Source organism: Prionailurus viverrinus, chromosome B4 (genome assembly GCF_022837055.1).
Source record: "Prionailurus viverrinus isolate Anna chromosome B4, UM_Priviv_1.0, whole genome shotgun sequence".
NCBI classification, from domain to species: domain Eukaryota; kingdom Metazoa; phylum Chordata; class Mammalia; order Carnivora; family Felidae; genus Prionailurus; species Prionailurus viverrinus.
In genome coordinates, this window is record NC_062567.1 from 19,782,142 (window position 1) to 19,801,853 (window position 19,712).

The following is a 19,712-nucleotide window of genomic DNA, read 5'->3' on the forward strand; positions in this document are numbered from 1 at the left end:
ATTATTCCTAGATCTGTAGTTGTGTAGCAAAAACATCCACAATAACTACCATAGGAGAAAAAAAATGTTGTCATACCACCTCACATCGTTTATAAAAAAAAGTCCCAGACACCTAAACACCTAAAAGTGAAAAAACTCCTTCCCTCCCCTTCTTTCCTCTCCCTTCCCCTCCCCTCCCCTCCCCTCCCTCCCTTCCTTTCCCTTTCCCTTTCCTTTCTGTTTCATGCCCAGTGTGGAGCCAATGTGGGGCTTGAACTCACGACCCTGAGATCAAGACCTCAGCTGAGATCAAGAGTCAGACTCTTAACCGACGGAGCCACCCAGGCGGTCCAGGAAGTATTTCTTAAATGGGACTCAACAAGTACACGTAAAAGCTAGTAACTCTGATTTAAAAAGACAAATTTAAAATATACAGTTAAATACCTTAAAAACTACAAACTGAAAGATGATATTTGAAATCTACACAACAGGCAAAGGATTAGTATCCAGCTTATATAAAGATCTCTGAGAAAAAGCCAGCAACAGAAAACACTGTCTTGACTATGCACAACAGTCAGACGTTACCTCACATGCGTCAACTTTCCAGACAAAACATTAAGAACCCCAAAATATCTAGTATCCAAGAGGATGTGAAGAACTGAGAAAACGCATACACGGCTGATGGTGTCTAAGTGGACACCACTTTGGAGATTATCTTGACAAAACCTAGTCAAGTCGAAAAGGTGCACAGTATCGACCCAGAAGCTTTTAAGACACTCTGTATGTGTGCGCACAGAGGCAAGTACAAAGACACTCCTTCGAACACCACGTCCACCCCAAGAAGAATGGGAAAATAGAATAGAGCTACATGGTTCAATAAAGGCAGATCTCGAAGACGTGAAGTGACAACAGCAAGTTAGATAGATACTATGCTATGATTTATGTAAATTAAAAATATTACACTATGTTATAATTATGGTTATATACATAATAAAAGTAAAATGGGACTAGAGCCATATACTCATGATGTCTGTGTTGGGAGGAGGGAAGGGAATAGGAATGGGAAGGGTAACAAAGTGGAGCAAAAACAGAAATATTTATCCTGTTAAAAAAGAGCTGATGCAAATATTACAAAAATGTTAATAATATTTGTTCATCCTGGGCAATATAAACAGAGTGTCATATTCTTCTTCTCTGTGTTTTCAGTATTTTTCTCTACTTTTTCTTAAGAAAAGATAAAGCAATGTTGCCATATGTGGAAGACGCTAGAAGATGCTAGAATGCATTATACTCTACAGAAGAATCAAATGGTGGGCCTGAAGCTACTTTAGGATCATCTGTTCCAACCTGTTTTTACAGATGGGAAAACTGAGGCCCAGAGAAGTAACTTTCTGCCGAAAGTCACACAGCTGGTCAGCAGCAGGTCATGACTATAGTCCAGGGCTTTGAGCGTTCAATGCAGCGTTCCAGGTGGATGTGAAGTAAGGCTTAGAGAATATGATCTCAAGGGGTTCCTGAGTGGCTCAGTCGGTTAAGTGTCCCAACTCTTGATTTCGGCTAGGGTCTGATCTCAGTTTGTGAATTCAAGCCCTGTGTCGGGTTCTGTGCTGTGCTGACGGTGCGAAGACTGCCCGGGATTCTCTCTCTCTACCTCTCTCTGCCCTTCCTTCACTCATGCTCTCTCTCTCAAAATAAATAAACTTCTGAGAAAAAAAAAAAGAATATAATTTCAATTTAAGAACCGAGAAGAAGGAATCTTTGACACCTCCATGTAATTACATTATTTCCACCTGTCAGCCCCTTCAGAGAGCGGAAACTGCATTTCAGCGCGCACTTTATAAATCTGAATAAAGGAACCCCCAAACAAATGCTGGGTCCCTTCTTTCACTAAAGAAGCAGTATAAACCACTTTTAAAATGAGACCCCAAAATTTCTTAAAACCTTTTCATTAAAAGGTAGACACAAAACAAAACTTAGACGCAAGACCTGCAGGATAAGCTAGTTTAACCATTACATTTTTATTGAAATGAGACCAGAATAATTTAGGCTGGGGACAATTTGAATAACTGTAAATCACTGAACTATGCACATAAAATCATACTACTTAACAGGAGATCCCTGGCTATCTGGGTGTTTTTAGAGAATTCACTGTTTCTAAGATTTTTTAAGTTTATTTTTTTAAAAATTTTTTTTTCAACGTTTATTTATTTTTGGGACAGAGAGAGACAGAGCATGAACGGGGGAGGGGCAGAGAGAGAGGGAGACACAGAATGGGAAACAGGCTCCAGGCTCTGAGCCATCAGCCCAGAGCCTGACACGGGGCTCCAACTCACGGACCGTGAGATCATGACCTGGCTGAAGTCGGACGCTTAACCGACTGTGTCACCCAGGCGCCCCTTAAGTTTATTTTTGAGAGTGGGGGTGGGGGAAGGGGCAAAGAGAGAGGGAGACACAGGATCCCAGCTGTTAGCACAGAGCGCGACGTGGGACTTGAACCCATGAACCATGAGATCATGACCTGAGCCAAAGTTAGATGCCTGAGCCTAGCCACCTGAGCCACCCAGGCGACCCTATATTAGAGTTCTTTAGGAAGAGAAAGACTGCAGATAAAACACAAAAATAAGGAAAGAATAAAGAGCAGTAGAAATGGTTATTGTTGGTAAATGCAGATGAATACTCAAGTATATAAAACAAAAATAATGTCTTACAAGGTATGGAGATACATATATATATATAATCAACTGTAATAAGCAGCATGTCAAAGTAGTAAATGTTTCATTTAAATTAGGTCCTATTAGATGAAAAATGTCTCTAAAAGAATAGTAAAAGAATAAATAACATGCTAATAGAAGGGGGAAAGGGTATAATAATAACATTTGAGTAATTCAGAAGAGGCAAGAAACAAGAGAAAAAGGTACATAAAACTTGTGAGACAAGTAGAAAACAAATAAGACAGCACATATGAATCCAAATACATCAGTAATTTCATTAAATGTAACTGAATTACGCACTTTGGTTAAAAGACAAAGATTATCAGACTACATTTAAAAAAGAATAATATGCTGCTACAAGAGATAAAAACCGAATATAAACACAAAAGGGTTGAAAGTAAAAGGATGAGAAAGATTACTATGCAAACACTAGCCAAAAGTAACTGAGACAGTCACACCAGTATCATATAAAATTAAACTTTAACACAAACAGCTTCGGTAGACAGAATGAAGGGCATCCCATAACAATAAAGGGGCCAATTCGCCATGAAGATAAAATAATTCTAAATCTATGTCCACTTAGTATAAACTAGCTTCAAAATGTATAAGGAAAAAATGGACAGAAATAAGAGACCAAAATATTTGTAAACATAAGACTTCATCACCTCTCAGGAAATGATACGAGCTAGGTAAGATATCAGTAAGGATATAAAAGATCTGAAAAACTAAAATTAAGAAACCTGACCCAGTTAACATAATAAAGCACCAGTTATATTGTTTTATTTCTTAAAAAAATTTTTTAAAAATGTTTATTCATTTTTGAGAAAGAGAGACAGACAGAGCGTGAGCAGGGCAGGAACAGAGAGAGAGAAAGAATCTGAAGCAGGCTACAGGCTCTGAGTGGTCAGCACAGAGCCCGATGTGGGGCTTGAACTCATGAACCACGAGATCATGACCTGAGCCGAAGTCAGAGGCTTACCCGACTGAACCACACAGGCGCCCCCGGTTATATTCTTTTCAAGTGGATGTGGAACATTTATAGAAATCTGCCACATGATGGTTTATGTAATGGATATCTCCATTAATTTCAAACAGCTTGAAACTATCAGAATATGTTTAATGATCATGTGAATTATACTAGAAATAATTTTTTTACAAGACAAACTAGAAAGCCTCCAAATGTTTAGAAATTAAGCAATATACATCTAAATAACTCACAATAGAAATCACAACAGAAATTAGAAAATGTTTTGAAACAAATGAAAATAAAACAAATAGCCTTTTAAACAGCAAATATCAAAAAACAAAAAGTGGCTGAAAATCAATGATCTAGCAAACATCTCAAGATCCAAAGAAAAGTGAAGATAAATATAAGAACCGAAATGAACAGAAAATCATTATTTGAGCCTTGAACCAGCTTCTTTTTTTTTACATATAAAAAGTACTTTTGATGATTTTAAGAATACACTGGCTTTTCCAGTAATACGCCTACTGTGTACAGTAGGAAAGAGTGCACTTATATTTTGTTCAGAATTTTATCATCGTTTAAGAGTATCATGTCACCAATAGCAAAACTACTCACGGTACATAAAGTTATTGCATTGTTAGTGACTGTGTATATTGGTGCAAATATCTGACTGCTTCTCATATTGAATTGTTTATTACTTTATTATAAATCATTTTCTTTCCTTTCTATAAGAAAATTATAGACATTCCATAATATATGGAATAAGATATATATTACATATATAGATTTGTTATACAGGTAGTTTATATTATCTGTGAATTTCTCTTCAGAATAGTAAAGGAGAAATTTAAAAATATTCTTTACAGAATGAGAATATGGGGTCTGGCAGGGTTGAAAACAACTCGATTTGATGATTTTTAAGGCCTTTCCAGTATTACCATTCTGAGACTTTAAGTACCCATTATTTCTTAGAATAGGTTTGACATATTTTGCAAGTTGTGAGTGGCAGGCACTATATCTGGAACAGTATGGCATTTAAATCTAATAACCCTTATAATGGATACTATTATTATTTATCTGAGGGGATAAATTCAGAGAAGTTACATAATTTGTCCAAGTTTACATATCTAGGAAGTATAGAGTTGGTCTGATTCCCAAACACATGCCCTTTTCATTCATTATCTCCAACAAAAGGTAAACACAACATGTTACTTTAGCTAGGAAAGCTAAATATTATCTGTGTGCAGAAGGGAGGTTAGGCCAATGTAAACATTTATAAGAGATCCCTGTCCAACACAGCAGAAGAGAGGAGAGATGGACCATATAAAGAGAGCAGTGATTTTCTTAAAGTCAGGACCAATTAAGGCAGTTATAAATGGAAGACATTTAAAAATATATTAGAATAAGTTTCAAGCCATGCAAAGTTCACCAAAACAATTTTTATTTCCAGTGTTTAATTGGGTATGCACACAGGCATGACACAGGTTTGGATTCATTAAGTCCTCATGCAGAATTATATTCTTCTCGATAAAGAAGCCAGTTCCGTCCAGGTCACTATCTACACACCTATGTTACAACATTTATATCAAATCTGGTATCTGAAGAAAAGATACACATATAATATGTTCATTTAAGTTACGTATTTTACAGAAAGATTAAAAATTCAAGTCACACAAAACTCAAAAACTGTATTAAAAGTTTGAATATAAAACTCAGAGATCCACCTGGAATGACTAAAGAATGGAAGTTCCGTATCCACCTGTGTTAAAACTGGTAAATGTAATGAACTTTGTTACCAATAAAATGCGTTCATTTATTCAATGTAAGTTATCTAATTTTAACAATATGGCACCCTAATAACCAAATGGATTTTTATGATGAGGCACTTTTGTTAGTGATGAAACCAAAAGAACAAATTTGCTGCATACTAATAATGCCAGCTATTTTCTTCAGTAATCTTGGGTATACACTATGTAGTAAGTTGCAACAAATACCTTGCTCATTTGTATACAACTATCCTATATATATATATATATATATATATATATATATATATATATATGTTCTTCTGGCTGTAGTAATGCACTGTAAAGCTATTCCACAGTGCAAAATGATGAAACCAGCCCAAATGAAGGCTGCATAATAACAATTCTGGTACAAGAAAATATTTACAGAGTTACTGGAACGTGTAACAGTAGCTTTTTTTATTTGCTATGGAGGACATACCCCAGTTTAAAGACAGGGATGCAACTGTGCTTTATCGCCGGGGGTTTCAGACAGTCGAGGAGGCTGGGCATTATAATGCTGCAGAACTAGCGTGTTGGCTCATGTTCTGGAAGCTTTCTCCATTTATTTGGTCAGGTGACTGGGGTGGGCTGGAAAGAAGGGGCCTGTTGGTTGAAGCCAAGGTACCGGGAGAGCCGCCCGCGTCGGCCTGGGAGGACAAAGGTGCGTGGGCCGTGGCTCCTTCCAAGGCGCGCGAGCTCTCGGGCTGGGGGCCCCCGGTCTCCCCTCTGCTGAGGTCGGAGGCGCTGGTGCGCAGGCGCTCCCTGGCCAGCCAGTCTGAGATGGAGAGGTCCTGGGCTGAGCACTTGGGCTTTAACCGATTCACAGCTGAAAGTTCGGATTCCCTCTCCGCACCCTGCTCGTGCGCCTTCCAAAAATTCAAAACACTGATCTCGGCAGCATCTCTGTGCCCTCCTAGCGTGTGCCGCCGTTTGATGTTTTTCCTCTTGGCCGCCTCGGCGCTCGCTTTTTGGTTTCCTACTCCGAACATGTCGTCGGCCGGCGCCCGGGGTCTCAGTTTTAACCGATCTGCTATCTTGGTCTTCCAAGTGGGCTCCTGTTTTTCGGATTCACTTCGGGTCGGTGTCAGTAAACTGCCCGTCGACTTTCCTTTCTTCATGACGTCAAACACCCGGGTTATGGCAGGGGCTTCTCGGTCGCTCTTGGCATCCCCAAGGCTGCCGCTGTCGGACTTGAACCGCGCCGATTTCTTCCTGGACAGGGTGTCGCACTCGATCAGCTTGTGGGAGCTGAAGAGCTGCCTTCGGCTGTCCAGGCTCGGTGTCAGACTTCCCTCCGTGCAACTGACCTCGCTGCCTTCCGAGTTCCTCCGGCTCGCCTTCCCGGCCTCCTGCAGCTTTCCCCGAAAGAGCCTGTCCGGGGCCAGGGCCGCGGGGAACACGGGGAAGTCACTCTCGCTGTCCGTCTCCACCGGCCGCCCCTCGCTGATGAGCTCGCTGCGCTCGTCGTCCGCCTCGTCCCCCTTGCTCTCGGCCACGGAGCGCACGTCGGGGCTCAGCCGGCTGCAGTCCAGGCTGGCCGGGTACGCGGTGGGTGGCGCGGCGGAACAGTCGGAGGTGGCGGTGCCCACGGTGGCCAGAACCTCGCCGCGTTTGCTTTCCGGGCTGGTGGACGTCTTGGTGGGAGGCCTGGCCGGAGAAGCCTGCGAGGAAGTGCTGGGCAGAGGGCCAGAGTCGGACCCCGGCTCTTCCAAGTGGGGAGACGACTTGTGCGCGGCCGGGGATCTGGAGCTGTCTCTCAGCAAGGGGAAGCGGCCGCTCAGCGTCGGAGACTTGCTGTGCCTCGAGCTGTGCGGGGGTGAGGGTTCTTCCGACGGCGCGCTCTCCTGCCGCGGGGGCGTCTTTTCATCTTTTGGGGCACCGCTGTCCTTCTTGGCGCTGTTTTCTTTGGAAAGGACGAGCCTTTGCTTTCTGCACAATGCCTCGCTCTCTTTTTTGGACTCCTCTTTAAGGTCATTGTGACACTGTTCTGTGCTCTCTTTCTTAAAAAACACACTGTCCAGTTCGTCTTCTGAGCTGCTGGGCTGCGCCTTTTCTTTGGGCTTTTTCCTCTTGCGACTAGCGGCCGCGAATATGGAGGACACGAGCAGTTCCCTGCTGTACTGGTCTCTTCCAGATCCCCAGGAGCCCTGAGAGGCAATCAGAGAAACGAGGCTTTGAACACAAGGATGCCACGGAGCTCGCCTGAAGAGGCCTTCCCCCAAACGTTTCTTACCGAGTTAGCTCTAGGGAAGCTCTACGCACACTACAGAGTGTGGGGTTTTGTGCCTCCGCGTGACTTGGTCCCAAGAGACATTTTTCTTTCTTTATGACCAGTTCCATGTCTTGGTAACTGGTGGTATTTATCTGGCAAGTCACAGCGCACATACATCCGTCTTTCACAGGGAAATAGTTCGTGCTTAGAGCTACCTAGCGCTCCTATTCTTGTTAGTTTCCCTGCACCGACCGACTGCCCCTGCTTGTGCAATGCTGGACCTACTTCAGGTTCCTTAACCTGGAACACAGGTTTGAGAGTTAATACTTTGACAGAGTTGCATACAATATTCTGCCATGGGTTACTAAAATTGTATGACTGACTTCCGTGTTCTAATTATAGATGCCATATGATACACATCTGGTATCAGAGAAGCTCATTAAGGGAACCCTTTGGTCTTCCATTAGTTCCGCCAGACTGGGTCTTCAGACTTGCCTGGGCAAATCAGGTAGGTAATGTCTCATTTATCTCAAGGTAACAACAAAACCAGACAATTCAAATAATGTAAGGTCAGTTACAGATCTTAAATCCTTACCATAGAAGCACCATCAATGCTAAAGCTGTAGTGCAGGCTACTGGTTTCCTTAGCTATGCTCAATAGGGTCTTGACGACAACTATTTAATTAGTTTGTTCATAATGCCTATCTGCTAAGTCAAGGGTAGTGGTGGGCGAGGGGGTCAAGAAACACTTGATCACAGACCGTGGAAGACAAGCAGGAAGGCAGGAAGTATGCTGAGTAATAGAAGCAGAAAGTCTGTTTCTCTATTGTCATAAAGATCTGACACAAACTAAAACTACCGTATCAAAGTCGTAAAAAAAAAAAAAAGTAAACATTTAGGCTGTTGTATGAAAACGCATTCACCACAATAAAATCACAGGTTAAGAGAACTTTGTTTTTATGGGTTGGAAAGGAACGCCCGGTTATCCAGGATCCTGCTAATTGGTTATCTACATTTTAACGCCTTCTGCTGAAGACTGTAGTGGAGAATGGTTGCGGTTGGACTCTGAATCAAGCCTGACCTTCCTTCCTCTGGCTTGCCGCACAGAACACTGAGCAAGTGATTTACTTTCCAATATCTCAATTTCGTTGTTTATTTAACCAAGACAAAATTAGATTGCATTAAGATTTCCTAGGGTCCCCTTCAAAATCCTATGATTCTGTGACCATATACGTGTTGGAGCAAATAATTTGGCTGCTTATTTTACAATTGAAAAACTGCTACAAAGAATTATACTACTTGTGTATCCACCGTATTACAGGCAGAATACAACTACCACCATTGTTAACATGGAAAAGCTGTTGTAACAACAGATTAAGAAATATGCACCTAGTAAGAGGGAAGGAGAGATTTCAAGTAACTCTGAAATCTCAAGTATAACATCCAAATCTAAATCTGAAATCCTCTGGCAAAAAAACCCAACAAAACAAAACAAACAAAACAAAAAGGAAACTGTCCTAGATCAAAGAAGCCTAAAGAAACATGACAATAAAATGCAAGGAGTGATCCTTCATTGCATCCTGTATAGGGAAATAAAAAACAATTTACATCATTGGGACAACATGGAAAATTTGTATAAAAACTCTACATTAGAAATAAGAATGCTGTGCACTCATGCCAAGTACCTGGGTATTACGATTACCCTGTAATTTTACAGGACAATGCCCTGTTGTTTGGGGATGGATGCTGAAGCATTTAGGGATAAAGTGTTATCGTGTCTATATGTAACTCTCAAATGATCGACGCCCCCATGTATGTCAAGATTTACCAAATGATGAATCTAAGGCAAAAGGTGTGGGCGCTATTTTTCTGGTAACTTTTCTCTAGGTTTAAAATTTTTCAAAATAAAACCTGGGGCCAAAAGCCAGTAAAAATCACAACATAAGTTATAGCAAATGGTGTGATACGACTGGAATATTTTGTAAAATTTCTGGCAAGAATTATAATTTAATCATACACAGCCCCGTTATGGAATTTAAACACGATATATAAATCTCTAGTCTCATTTCTGAATAGAACAATGTTTTAGGAAGTTTCTTGACAATTCTAGTTGCTACTGTCTCAGCAGAGCAAAGTTTGGACAAAGTGAACTAATAAAAAACTTCCCCAAACTACTCAAAATGTTGTATAGTTTGGCAGTGTTATCAATGGCATACAAATTATGCAAAAATACTGAGTTTGCTGAAAGGAGCCGAGAATATATATTTTCTTATGAAATATGTATCATTCAGAAGAATGTGTAATAGTAACAAAACCTATATTACTACTGAAATATTTACAGATGAAATACGATGCTTGAACTTGCTTCAGAATAGTCCAGGAGGAGGGAAGTGGGTGAAATGCACATGAAACAAGATGGCCAGCCACGTGTTAATTGTTGAGAATGGATAATGGTTGCGTGGGGACTCGTTATACTATCCTCTCTGCTTTTCTGTATGTTAGAAAATTGTCATGTTTAAAAATGAAAAAGTGTCTACTCCTCTGTATTAGGCTAAACTATGCTGAGAGAAACCCAGCATTCCAACTCAAAATCCAGTATTCTACCATATTCTAAGAATCCATTCTTCCCTTTAAAAGACTTTGTCGGTCTGTGTCTGGAAATGCAGAAAGGGATGCATTTGTATACTAATCACAATAATCAGCCACGAGGCAACTCTCCCTGCCCCCTCCCCGCCCCCCCCCCCCGACCAAAAATCAGCCACAAGGCAACTCCTCCCCAAAACTGTACGAAACAATTTACCTTAGATTTTGTTGAGTCACTAGTAGCTGAATCTGTGAGAAGTTAAATAAAACACGGTCAGTATCAGCCAATGTGTACTGCTTTCAACGGACAATGCAAAACTTATGGAAAGACAGGCACAGAACAAAATGTGAAAGCAGAACTCAAACAGAACAAGAGAACACAGTGGATAGTCAGAGCTCACAAAGATGCAAGCTGCACCACAGAAAGCCACCGCCATGAAAGGATGCTGTGAATTGAAGGCAGAGTCAGCTCGATGATAGGAATGGCAAAGGAGCCCTGGACTAGACAAGAACAGAAGCGCTAGTGTTTAATCAAATTTCTAACGAGTAAATCTAGCAATAAAGAAGCTGGAAGACCTTTGTAAGAATTGTACTATGTACCACATCCTGTATCTGAAACTGATACACAATGTAGAACTTTCAAGACTGTCAGCTGGCCTCGCTGCAAATTGAGACACTCATACTCGGTGTGCTTATGTTGATTTTTGTCAGACCGTCAGACTTCAATTTTATAAGCATGTACTGCATGCATACGGATGCATTAGGTAACCCCGCTTCCAGGTCACTTTGGTTTGTAAATAATGCTGATCATTGTGCTTTAGACCCCAGGGTCACCTCTGTGCAGTCAGGGATCCTTTTGACTAGTTTGGTCAAATTGCTACCAGTTTTGTAATTATCTATCACAAATGCTATTATGGAAATGGAAAAATGGAGACCATAATTTTCACTGTCTGGCAAAAACTCAGATTATACAATTAGAAAGAGGGTAGGAAGGGGCTAGCGCTATTCAGGAGAGTACCAATTGTGCAATTTTTGTCTTTCAACTTGAGGGAAATTGATTTTCACAAAATTAATGAGCTGAGCCCCATGCCACGCCCCTTTGAACACATGGCTAAATGCTTTATGACTTTAAGAACTGGTGGACCATACCATGCTATTTCTCCTCACGGTCTGCTTCAGAAATAACAAGAAACAGCAGAAAAACTTTTAAGAGAGTAGTATTGATCTGTTTACAATAATCTTGAAGAGAAAATTTACACCACAGATCAACCAGGTTTGCATTTACAAGAATCGGGGGTTTCTGCAGACAAGGCAGCTACAGTGTGGACAGCAATCCTCCTTCTTCCTACAGCTCCAGCTGTCCATCAGGGCCACCACAGAATCCACTAGCGACATTACCGTGTGATAGACTCCTCCCACTTCGCCTGTTCAACATCAGTATAGATTTGCCTGTGTCAGTAAGTGCTGAAAAAACCCTTTAGGACTCAAACAAGAACTAGAGACAAAGGGAGAACAGCGTGTGAAACAACATGCTAGATTTAGTGCAACAGTTTGGCAGGCGAAAATTGTCAGCAAAAGAGCCTAGGAAAACCACTACTTAACCAGACATTAGGGCGGCAAGAGAAAAACAGAAGAAAACGTCAAATAGATTGACTTTTTTACTGTGACATCTCTAGTGACAAATAATATACTGCATTTATGAAAATGGTGCCCACTTAGCAGTTCAACATATTTCGCTGGCTGCTTTCAAACAGAATGTCTAGCTCAAGAATAAGAACTACTTATATACAGTCCAGATCATACTTTCTGCCATCACAGCAACCACATATTCAGTAGCATATATCTGTTTTACCTTGTGATGACTATTACATGGAAACTGTGAATTAAAAAAAAAAGAACAAAACAGTGGTTTGCATGCTCATTTCCCTCCTATTTCCATTCGGACAAGCATTATAATTCCATGCACTGCCAATGGCATTATAGTCACTGGAAGATAATTAAGATCAATCAGAAAAGGAAGATTACGTTTTTTTATTAGTAGAAAGGAAAGAAAAATAAAGTAGAAGAAGAAGAGGAAAAGGAAAAAAAAATCACAGTGAATTGTTACTTGTGATTGATTTGTTCTTTCATGTTATTAAGAATTTAGCTTTTAGCCTAGAGATCAACACTGCCCAGGCAAAAGTTACCTGATACATCTCCAGGGGAGACTCCTGTCCTTCCAATGTTGGTGAGTAAATGATCTATGTTTGGCACTGGCTGGGACTCTACTGTGTTTTCCTCCTGCACTGTTGTCTATGGTTAATAAACAAACATCTCTTCATCATCTCTTCAAAGATACTTTAAAAGTCAAACAACATTTAGCAAAAGACACATTACTGAGTGGAGCACATGTGCTTAACTTTTTACACCGTTTACACATAGTTGATTAACTACAAAATAAGCATCATACTTGTATTTTCATTAGACCAGAAACTGAGGAGCTATAGACCTGCTTCCGGGGTGCAAAGCAGACAATAGCATACAAAGCAGGAAGGTGACACTGTTGTGTGGCATCGGGATCTGGTGTCCCAAATGAGAATAAGTCAGTACAAATGCTGACGGACGATACTTACAAGAGGCTCTTCAGCACCTTCTTCTGTGAAAAACCAGTCATGCTGAAAGTTAAAATAAAAAAGGTGAAAAGAGAAATGAAATAACCCCCTACATAGATCTATATTTTGGAGAATAATATAGGAAAAGAAAAAGGTAATTTTCTCAGTAAAAAAAAAAAAAAAAAAAATTATAATCAAATTCTGTCCTACCAAACATCAGCTGCTTACAACAAAAGGATTTTCTCGAGGAGATGAAGCCTGAACTTACGTGCTGGATAAGCGTCTCTACGATCTTGTACTGGTCTGGCATGTGAGTGACCATGTGGGTCATGTTATCTTCAGATGTTCTCACAAGAGTTGGGCCAAACACTATTGCTAGGTTTCTGGGTTCCATCTGGAACAAAGGATGTTATTGAAAGATATCAGAATTTCTCTTAAGAAAGTAGGCTTAAATTCCCATTGCGTGTTTGGCATTTTATTTCTGAAAGGTTCTTTTGATGAAAAAGAATTCAAAGAAGAATGGTTGATTGATTGTGTGTAAAAAAAAAAAAATGCTTCCTAGTTAGGCTTTCTATAAGCTAATCTACACCTAACTTCTTTTTCCTGCTTTAATGACACGTACTATGCTTAATTGGCATTCATTTTTTCAATGAAGTCTTTGATTGCAAGCGATTGATCTGGTTCAAAACTAGTATTATGACAGCTACATTCACTGACAAAAATATGAAAATCAAAGGAAAAAAACATTCACGAAAGAAGAGGGCAACGCTCTCCCCTCAAAAATGAAAAACTGGAAAAGGTGCTCAGAGACACGTAACGTTTTCCAAATTTGTCCCTGTAGTACATCAAAAATGCAAATATTTAAAAACCTAAAGTCCAGAAATACTCTTTTCTGACCAATTTTTACTTCAACGAAAACAAAGCTGTCCGCTTATCCTTGTGCCAATCTGAATGCCTCGACAGGACATGCTTTTATGTTTGAACATTCATTTCCACGATATTTTGTATTCCTTGTTTAATTACATAGTTATCAAATGTATAGATCCTTTGTTTCCCTTTGTTATGTCTTACAGTGTCTGGTGTCATATTTTGAATTTTTAGGATTTGATTAAAATGTCAAATAGCTTTAACCAACCCTGAAAACGTACCAGGAGGCTCAAAAAAATCACTGCAGTACTCAAAGAGTCAAACTGGTTCAGGGGGTCCCACTGCTATACTATTTTGGGAGAGCCAGGCGCAAGCCCACATGCGTGCATACACACATTTTAGGTATGGTGCAAAGTGGAAAACGCACAGACTTCCTGTTCTGAAGTAATTTTTATTCATCAACTATGTTAACTACCGTAACACATGCATTATTACACTGTGCTTACTGCAGAGATATAAGTAGAAATTGCGATCAAAGTCAGTATTTTCATAGAAAGCTGACTTGGTGGAAAGAAAATCTGACAACAGGAAAGGCTGACTTGAACTGGGCTCACAGGCCTGTTTCTTATTTTCCCTCCGGGAGATGTTGTCCTCTTATTCCTCCATCTGTACTGGTGAGAGTGGCTCACAAAATAAAGTCCATGTCAAAGGTCTCATGCAAAATTTTTGCTAGATTCATTTAAATTTGTAGACTAATGGTAACACACATTATTATTTCTGGTATACAGTCGTATTTATTATGTGGGTATATACTTCTAGCTGGCTCCTCCATAAGACTAATAACACAAGTAGTTCGCAGTTTAGTCATTCATTATTTAAGGCAAATTCTGTATTTTTTGAAAGATGTTCCAGAAGTGTCATCAAATAAGTCAGGGAAATGAAATGCCTTAGCCACTTCTTCAAGAGTCACAGTGTTAGTTAACATATTAAAACCACTAAAAAAATCTACAGTAAAGAAAGTTAAGTGTTGTTAAGTGTTTAATTCAGTGCTTTCTACACTGATTAGACCACCAACCGCTACTTTTCCAGTGCTTCTAATACCAGCAAAAGTGATGAACTGATCAATGATGTAATGCACTTTGGGGAATGCTGAAATAATTAGAAAATACGTCAGCTATGATTGTATCGAGAACTCTTTGGATTCTACTGGATGAACTTCTGGAAACAGTACAGTCAATCTCTCTCTTGTTTTTTCCTTTTTCCTTTTTTAGCCCTATCACTACTGAGGAAATTGAGAGCCTGAAGGATATTATAACACTGCTTATAAACTGCTCAATCTGCAGGGAAAGGGCTTGACACTGTTCTCACACTTCAGCCTTACTACAGCTGTGAGCAACTGTCTTCCAGAACACCACAGACACTAAACTGACTGAATCGATGCTTTTCTCTACCTGAAGCAGGCATAACCCTTAGAAAAGGGGGACAGCAGTGTCCTGAGCTTGTGGTATTCTGTGTTTTTCTTCTCCAGAAGCCAAAATGACTCCATTTAAATATTTGTCAGTAATGCTGAGCTTCAGAAAACCATCATTTTGCAACCTCTAATGATATAATGGGTTTAGGCAACAATCACCAGTGACGGATAAAAATGATGAATGAAGACTACAACGGTATCAACCAAACACAATGTGTGGAACTTCAGATAATGATTTAAACAAACAGGTGTACAAAGACATTTCTTGAAACCAATCAGGAAAAACTGAACACAAACTGAGTATCAGATCATTTCGAAGGGTAACTAATCTTGGTGTGTTTGATAAAGGGAATTGCGATGGTGTTGTTTAAACAAGCAAACAGGAAGGTCTTATCTGCTTAACACAAAACAAACCAAGAACAGGTCAGTTTTGCTGTATACACCACTTGGTACATCTTGATCATTGTAGCACGCAAAAGTGTCACAAATGGTGCCTATTCAAAATACTGATACACAGCTGAAAAATAAAAGAAGGTTTTGACTTATTTAAAATTTTTCTTGCTGGATAAATGTGAAAAGAAATGTGTTTTTCAAATGGTGACAACTGATATTTTGGGATCTTTTCCTTTTAAGGGTGATCTTTACGGGGGCTCACTGGCCAACAGGATTTCAGAGCCTTTGCTGAATTGTAACCCCGTTTTTGACAGACGTGAAGCAATGAAACTTATCTTTTCAACTAAAGCCACTAAAAGTATACCTCTTCCATATGTACTTTACTCACCTTATTTTTTTCTGAATTTTCTGCCACTGTCTTCAGATGAGCAGAAAGGAACTTAAGAGTTTCGTAATGATGTTCGGGCAAGTCGTGGATCTGAAACATATTAGTTTCATGGTGGATTTAAAGGCTGAATTTCAGTTGTATCTCCAAAAATAGAAAATAATACCTACTAGTCTTTTTAATGTTTTCAGACGGTCTAGAGGATCTTCTTTACGGTTGGCCTCAATGAAGTCGGCATATTTATCTGACGACAACAATAAGAACAATAAAAAGAAATTTATCTTAAATTGCTTAGGTGAGTTATAATCTGGATTTCCTCTGAGGTTCAACTTCAAAACACCACACACACATTTAAAATGTAGGAATGACCCCAAATAGCCTTTGAAATGTAAGTCTCCAAACCTGCTACTGTTTTTAACGATCCTCCAAGATTTATCATCAAATAAAATTCCCTAAAATGTGAGTTCTCTGAGGGTACTGTCCTCTATTTGTAGTCTGTCCATTCTTTTCTCCCCCCAACCACAACATTGAGAACAGTGTCTTAATAAGTCAAATATTTGGCTTGACTGAAAAAATGGTTTTCTACTAATTGTACCGTAGTATGTGTGAAAATTTTGACAGAGGACAATAGTACATTTTTAATCTGACAAGTAAACATGCATGAACGGGATAAGATATGCTTTATTGAACCTACATAATTTTATTAACTTTTTCACTGAAATTTATCAGGAGGAAAAACCAATCTGAATGACAAAAAATAGCTATAATTTTAAAGAAAATAGCCATAATTATGCTTTCTACAGAAGTAACAAGTAAATAAAATCTCCTGCTTCCTTTAACAAAATATTTTCTCCAGGTTCAATTTAATATTCTCTGGCTTTCCAACAATGTCATTTTGAACTATTTCAACTGGTATCTTTTGTGTGGGAGTTCACTCACCATTCGTGAAGAGAGGCTCAGGGAGTTTTCTGAAGAAGGATTTTAGTAGACTGCTTATCACATTCAAATCTCGCCATTTCTGGGGGTGCAAAAATAGAAATGTGGCATTTTTGTTGTCAGTACTACCAAAGGGGAAAAAAAAAAACAGATCAGGTATCAAACAGATATAAACACACTTACATCATCTTGTATATCAATATCCGCCATTCCCTTGTTGAGCTCCTCCTGCATACTTGAGATGGCTGCATTATTTCCAGGAACTCTGTAAATACCTGTATATTCAAGACCTCTTTCTTCAACTAATTTGCAACATATGTCAACTATTAATGGAATATACTGCAAAACAAGAAATAAATATTTTATTTAATACAGCACAAATGTTCATATTTGTTAGATGTATATCGTAGCTAAAAGGCCCTTTCCATCCAAGAGGAAAAACATCAATCACTGTTGTTTGATAGAGAGAAAATGAAGAATGCAGCCATGGCAGAACCAGGAATAGATCAAAGCAGCAAGAGAGATTTGGGACAGTGGGAGGAGAACAACTAGGTCAAGACAGAGAGAGGAGGGTCCCCAGGGAGATGAAGGTCTGAAGAGGAAACGAGGAAAGTCTGCAGTAATGAGAATGTGGGCATGACTCAGGTGGATAAAGGGGAACAAAGTCAAAAAAAGAAGAGGGGGAGAGAACAACATCAGTCAACTCATGACACAAGTCCTAACATGGACGCTGTATACACACGCGCGCGTGCGCGCACACACACACACACACACACGCACATTTACATTTATTATTACTTTCTTAATCAGGTTCTTGTTCTCATCCTTCTTTTAAGATGCTAAAAGCAGAAACACACAGGATTTGAAAATGAACTCTTACCATTTCAGATACATTTCAGATACATTCCTAATGGACGAATCATGATTCGATTTCAGAGTGAATATGTTAGAAAAAAATGCGTTTATAGATAAAATTACTCAGCACACCCTGACAGGTCAGCAATGCTCAGGGAAGCTGGGTCTGCTAGGAGGAGGAACATGCTGGGCAGACTGACACACACTCTCTGTTATCTGACTGGCTGTGCACTCAGGTCCTACAATGACTATAATTGAACTGGTGACTGTAGGAAATCCAGGTGGCTGGGATCTCATACCCGATTGGTGTGTGCGGGTGGGCAGTCGTCTAGTCTGACACCGAATGTTCCTGTAGCAGTAGGCTTTTTTTCAAACGTCTTTCTCATAATACTTGGAATGCCTTTTCTCCACGTGCCTTTGTCTTTTGGGGGACTGGTATCATCTTTTGTTATGCAAGAAAAAGACATAAGAAAAAAATGAAAACAAGCACGGTTAAATCATGTCCTTTATCAATATTTCTATAAATCAGAGTCCTGTCCTATAAATAATATCTCCTATATTTATCAAAAATATTATATTTTCTTCTCTTCCTAACATAGCACTCCTTCCAACCTTCTATGTAATTTAATCAGAATCTGTTCCGCTTCTCCACCCTTTTACAACCTGCAGTTTTCTTTAAAACAGTCAGGAAAATAGGATCAATGTGACTTCTTGGTAGTGAGATTTTAGCAAAAGGAAACATGATGGTTTTATCTGACAATGACAGTGCCTGTGTCCTCTGCATTAATCACATTTGCAGTGTCTTTTACGTAGATGTATGTGTTATATTTTCCTTCACTTCATCTACTACAAGACAAAGACTCATCTTAAGGGAAAGGGCCCATTGGCCTAGACCAGGTCCAAGGTGACCTTTGAGCTAGCTCACACTGGGCTGAGGTCAGCAGAAATGGTACAGAGAAACGTGAAATACCTTTAAAATCCCAATCTTAAACCACTGTATTTGTCAAATTTCTCCAGAAATGCTAACATCAGTACCTTTACTGAGAAGTTTCCTTTCTGACTCTTCCTTGGGAGAGTGTGGACTTTGAGTCTTTGGCTCTGATTTAGCACCAAGCAGAGTCTGCCGGATGCTGAGACTCTGGCGAGGTGTTTTTGGCAACTGTTCTGCTTTGCTGCTGAAAGAAACGAACGTTTCTTAACAATTATGTATTTTACATCCAAAATAACTTGTAGGCATGGTGGGATTCTCACCTCATCAGACTGTTATATTCTTTTATTCTTCGACTAATTAGATCCCTGTTAGTCACTCCAGTGTCCTACAGAACGAACAGGAGGTAAGATTAGAAAATCAATTCTAAACTTAAGTGGGGATCTCCACTTATTTTTTGAAGCTCTTTATTGTACTACATTGCTTAGTAAATACAAACCCTATATTCTCAGTGGGCTTGTTTTGAAACCTCTGTTCAACATCACCCAACATCACTCTGCAATAAATGATCCAAATACCTCCCACCCACTGCCAAAAGAGCTTTCTGTTTCTTTTCTGTACTCCTACGATACCTAGACTAAACCCAGCAAGCAGCAGGTGTTCAAACTTATCGATCTGACATTTTTTATCAATGGCAGAAAGCAGAGAGTCATTTTTTTCCTCTAACACCAGAAAGAATGATCAGCATTTCAAAATAATACAGTTGTGGGGGCACCTGGGTGGCTCGGTTGGTTGAGCGTCCAACTTCAGCTCAGGTCATGATCTCACGGTTTGTGGGTTCGAGCCCCGTGTCGGGCTTCGTGCTGACAGCTCAGAGCCTGGAGCCTGTTTCAGATACTGTATCTCCCTCCCTCTCTGCCCCTCCCCTGCTCTCTTTCTCTCTCAAAAATAAATAAACATTAAAAAAAAAAAACAGTTGGATAAAGGATAGAAAAATACTGTCAAAATTTGTTAATGATGAATCATAGAAACATCGAGATTGGGGGT

General features: G+C 39.7%; 1 protein-coding gene across 1 annotated transcript in view; it reads right to left on the bottom strand.

The window, feature by feature from the left end:
• Nucleotides 1–5,081: 5,081 nt before the first annotated feature.
• ARHGAP21 (Rho GTPase activating protein 21) overlaps nt 5,082–19,712 on the bottom strand; it is a 137,887-nt gene continuing 123,256 nt past the window's right edge. The window contains 13 exon segments of the mRNA XM_047866336.1: nt 5,082–5,955; nt 5,957–7,591; nt 10,457–10,488; nt 12,426–12,531; nt 12,852–12,893; nt 13,099–13,224; nt 15,950–16,039; nt 16,117–16,190; nt 16,886–16,964; nt 17,066–17,221; nt 18,037–18,179; nt 18,773–18,909; nt 18,989–19,053. Coding sequence (XP_047722292.1) covers nt 5,890–5,955; nt 5,957–7,591; nt 10,457–10,488; nt 12,426–12,531; nt 12,852–12,893; nt 13,099–13,224; nt 15,950–16,039; nt 16,117–16,190; nt 16,886–16,964; nt 17,066–17,221; nt 18,037–18,179; nt 18,773–18,909; nt 18,989–19,053 — 2,751 coding nt within the window. The 3' untranslated portion in view covers nt 5,082–5,889.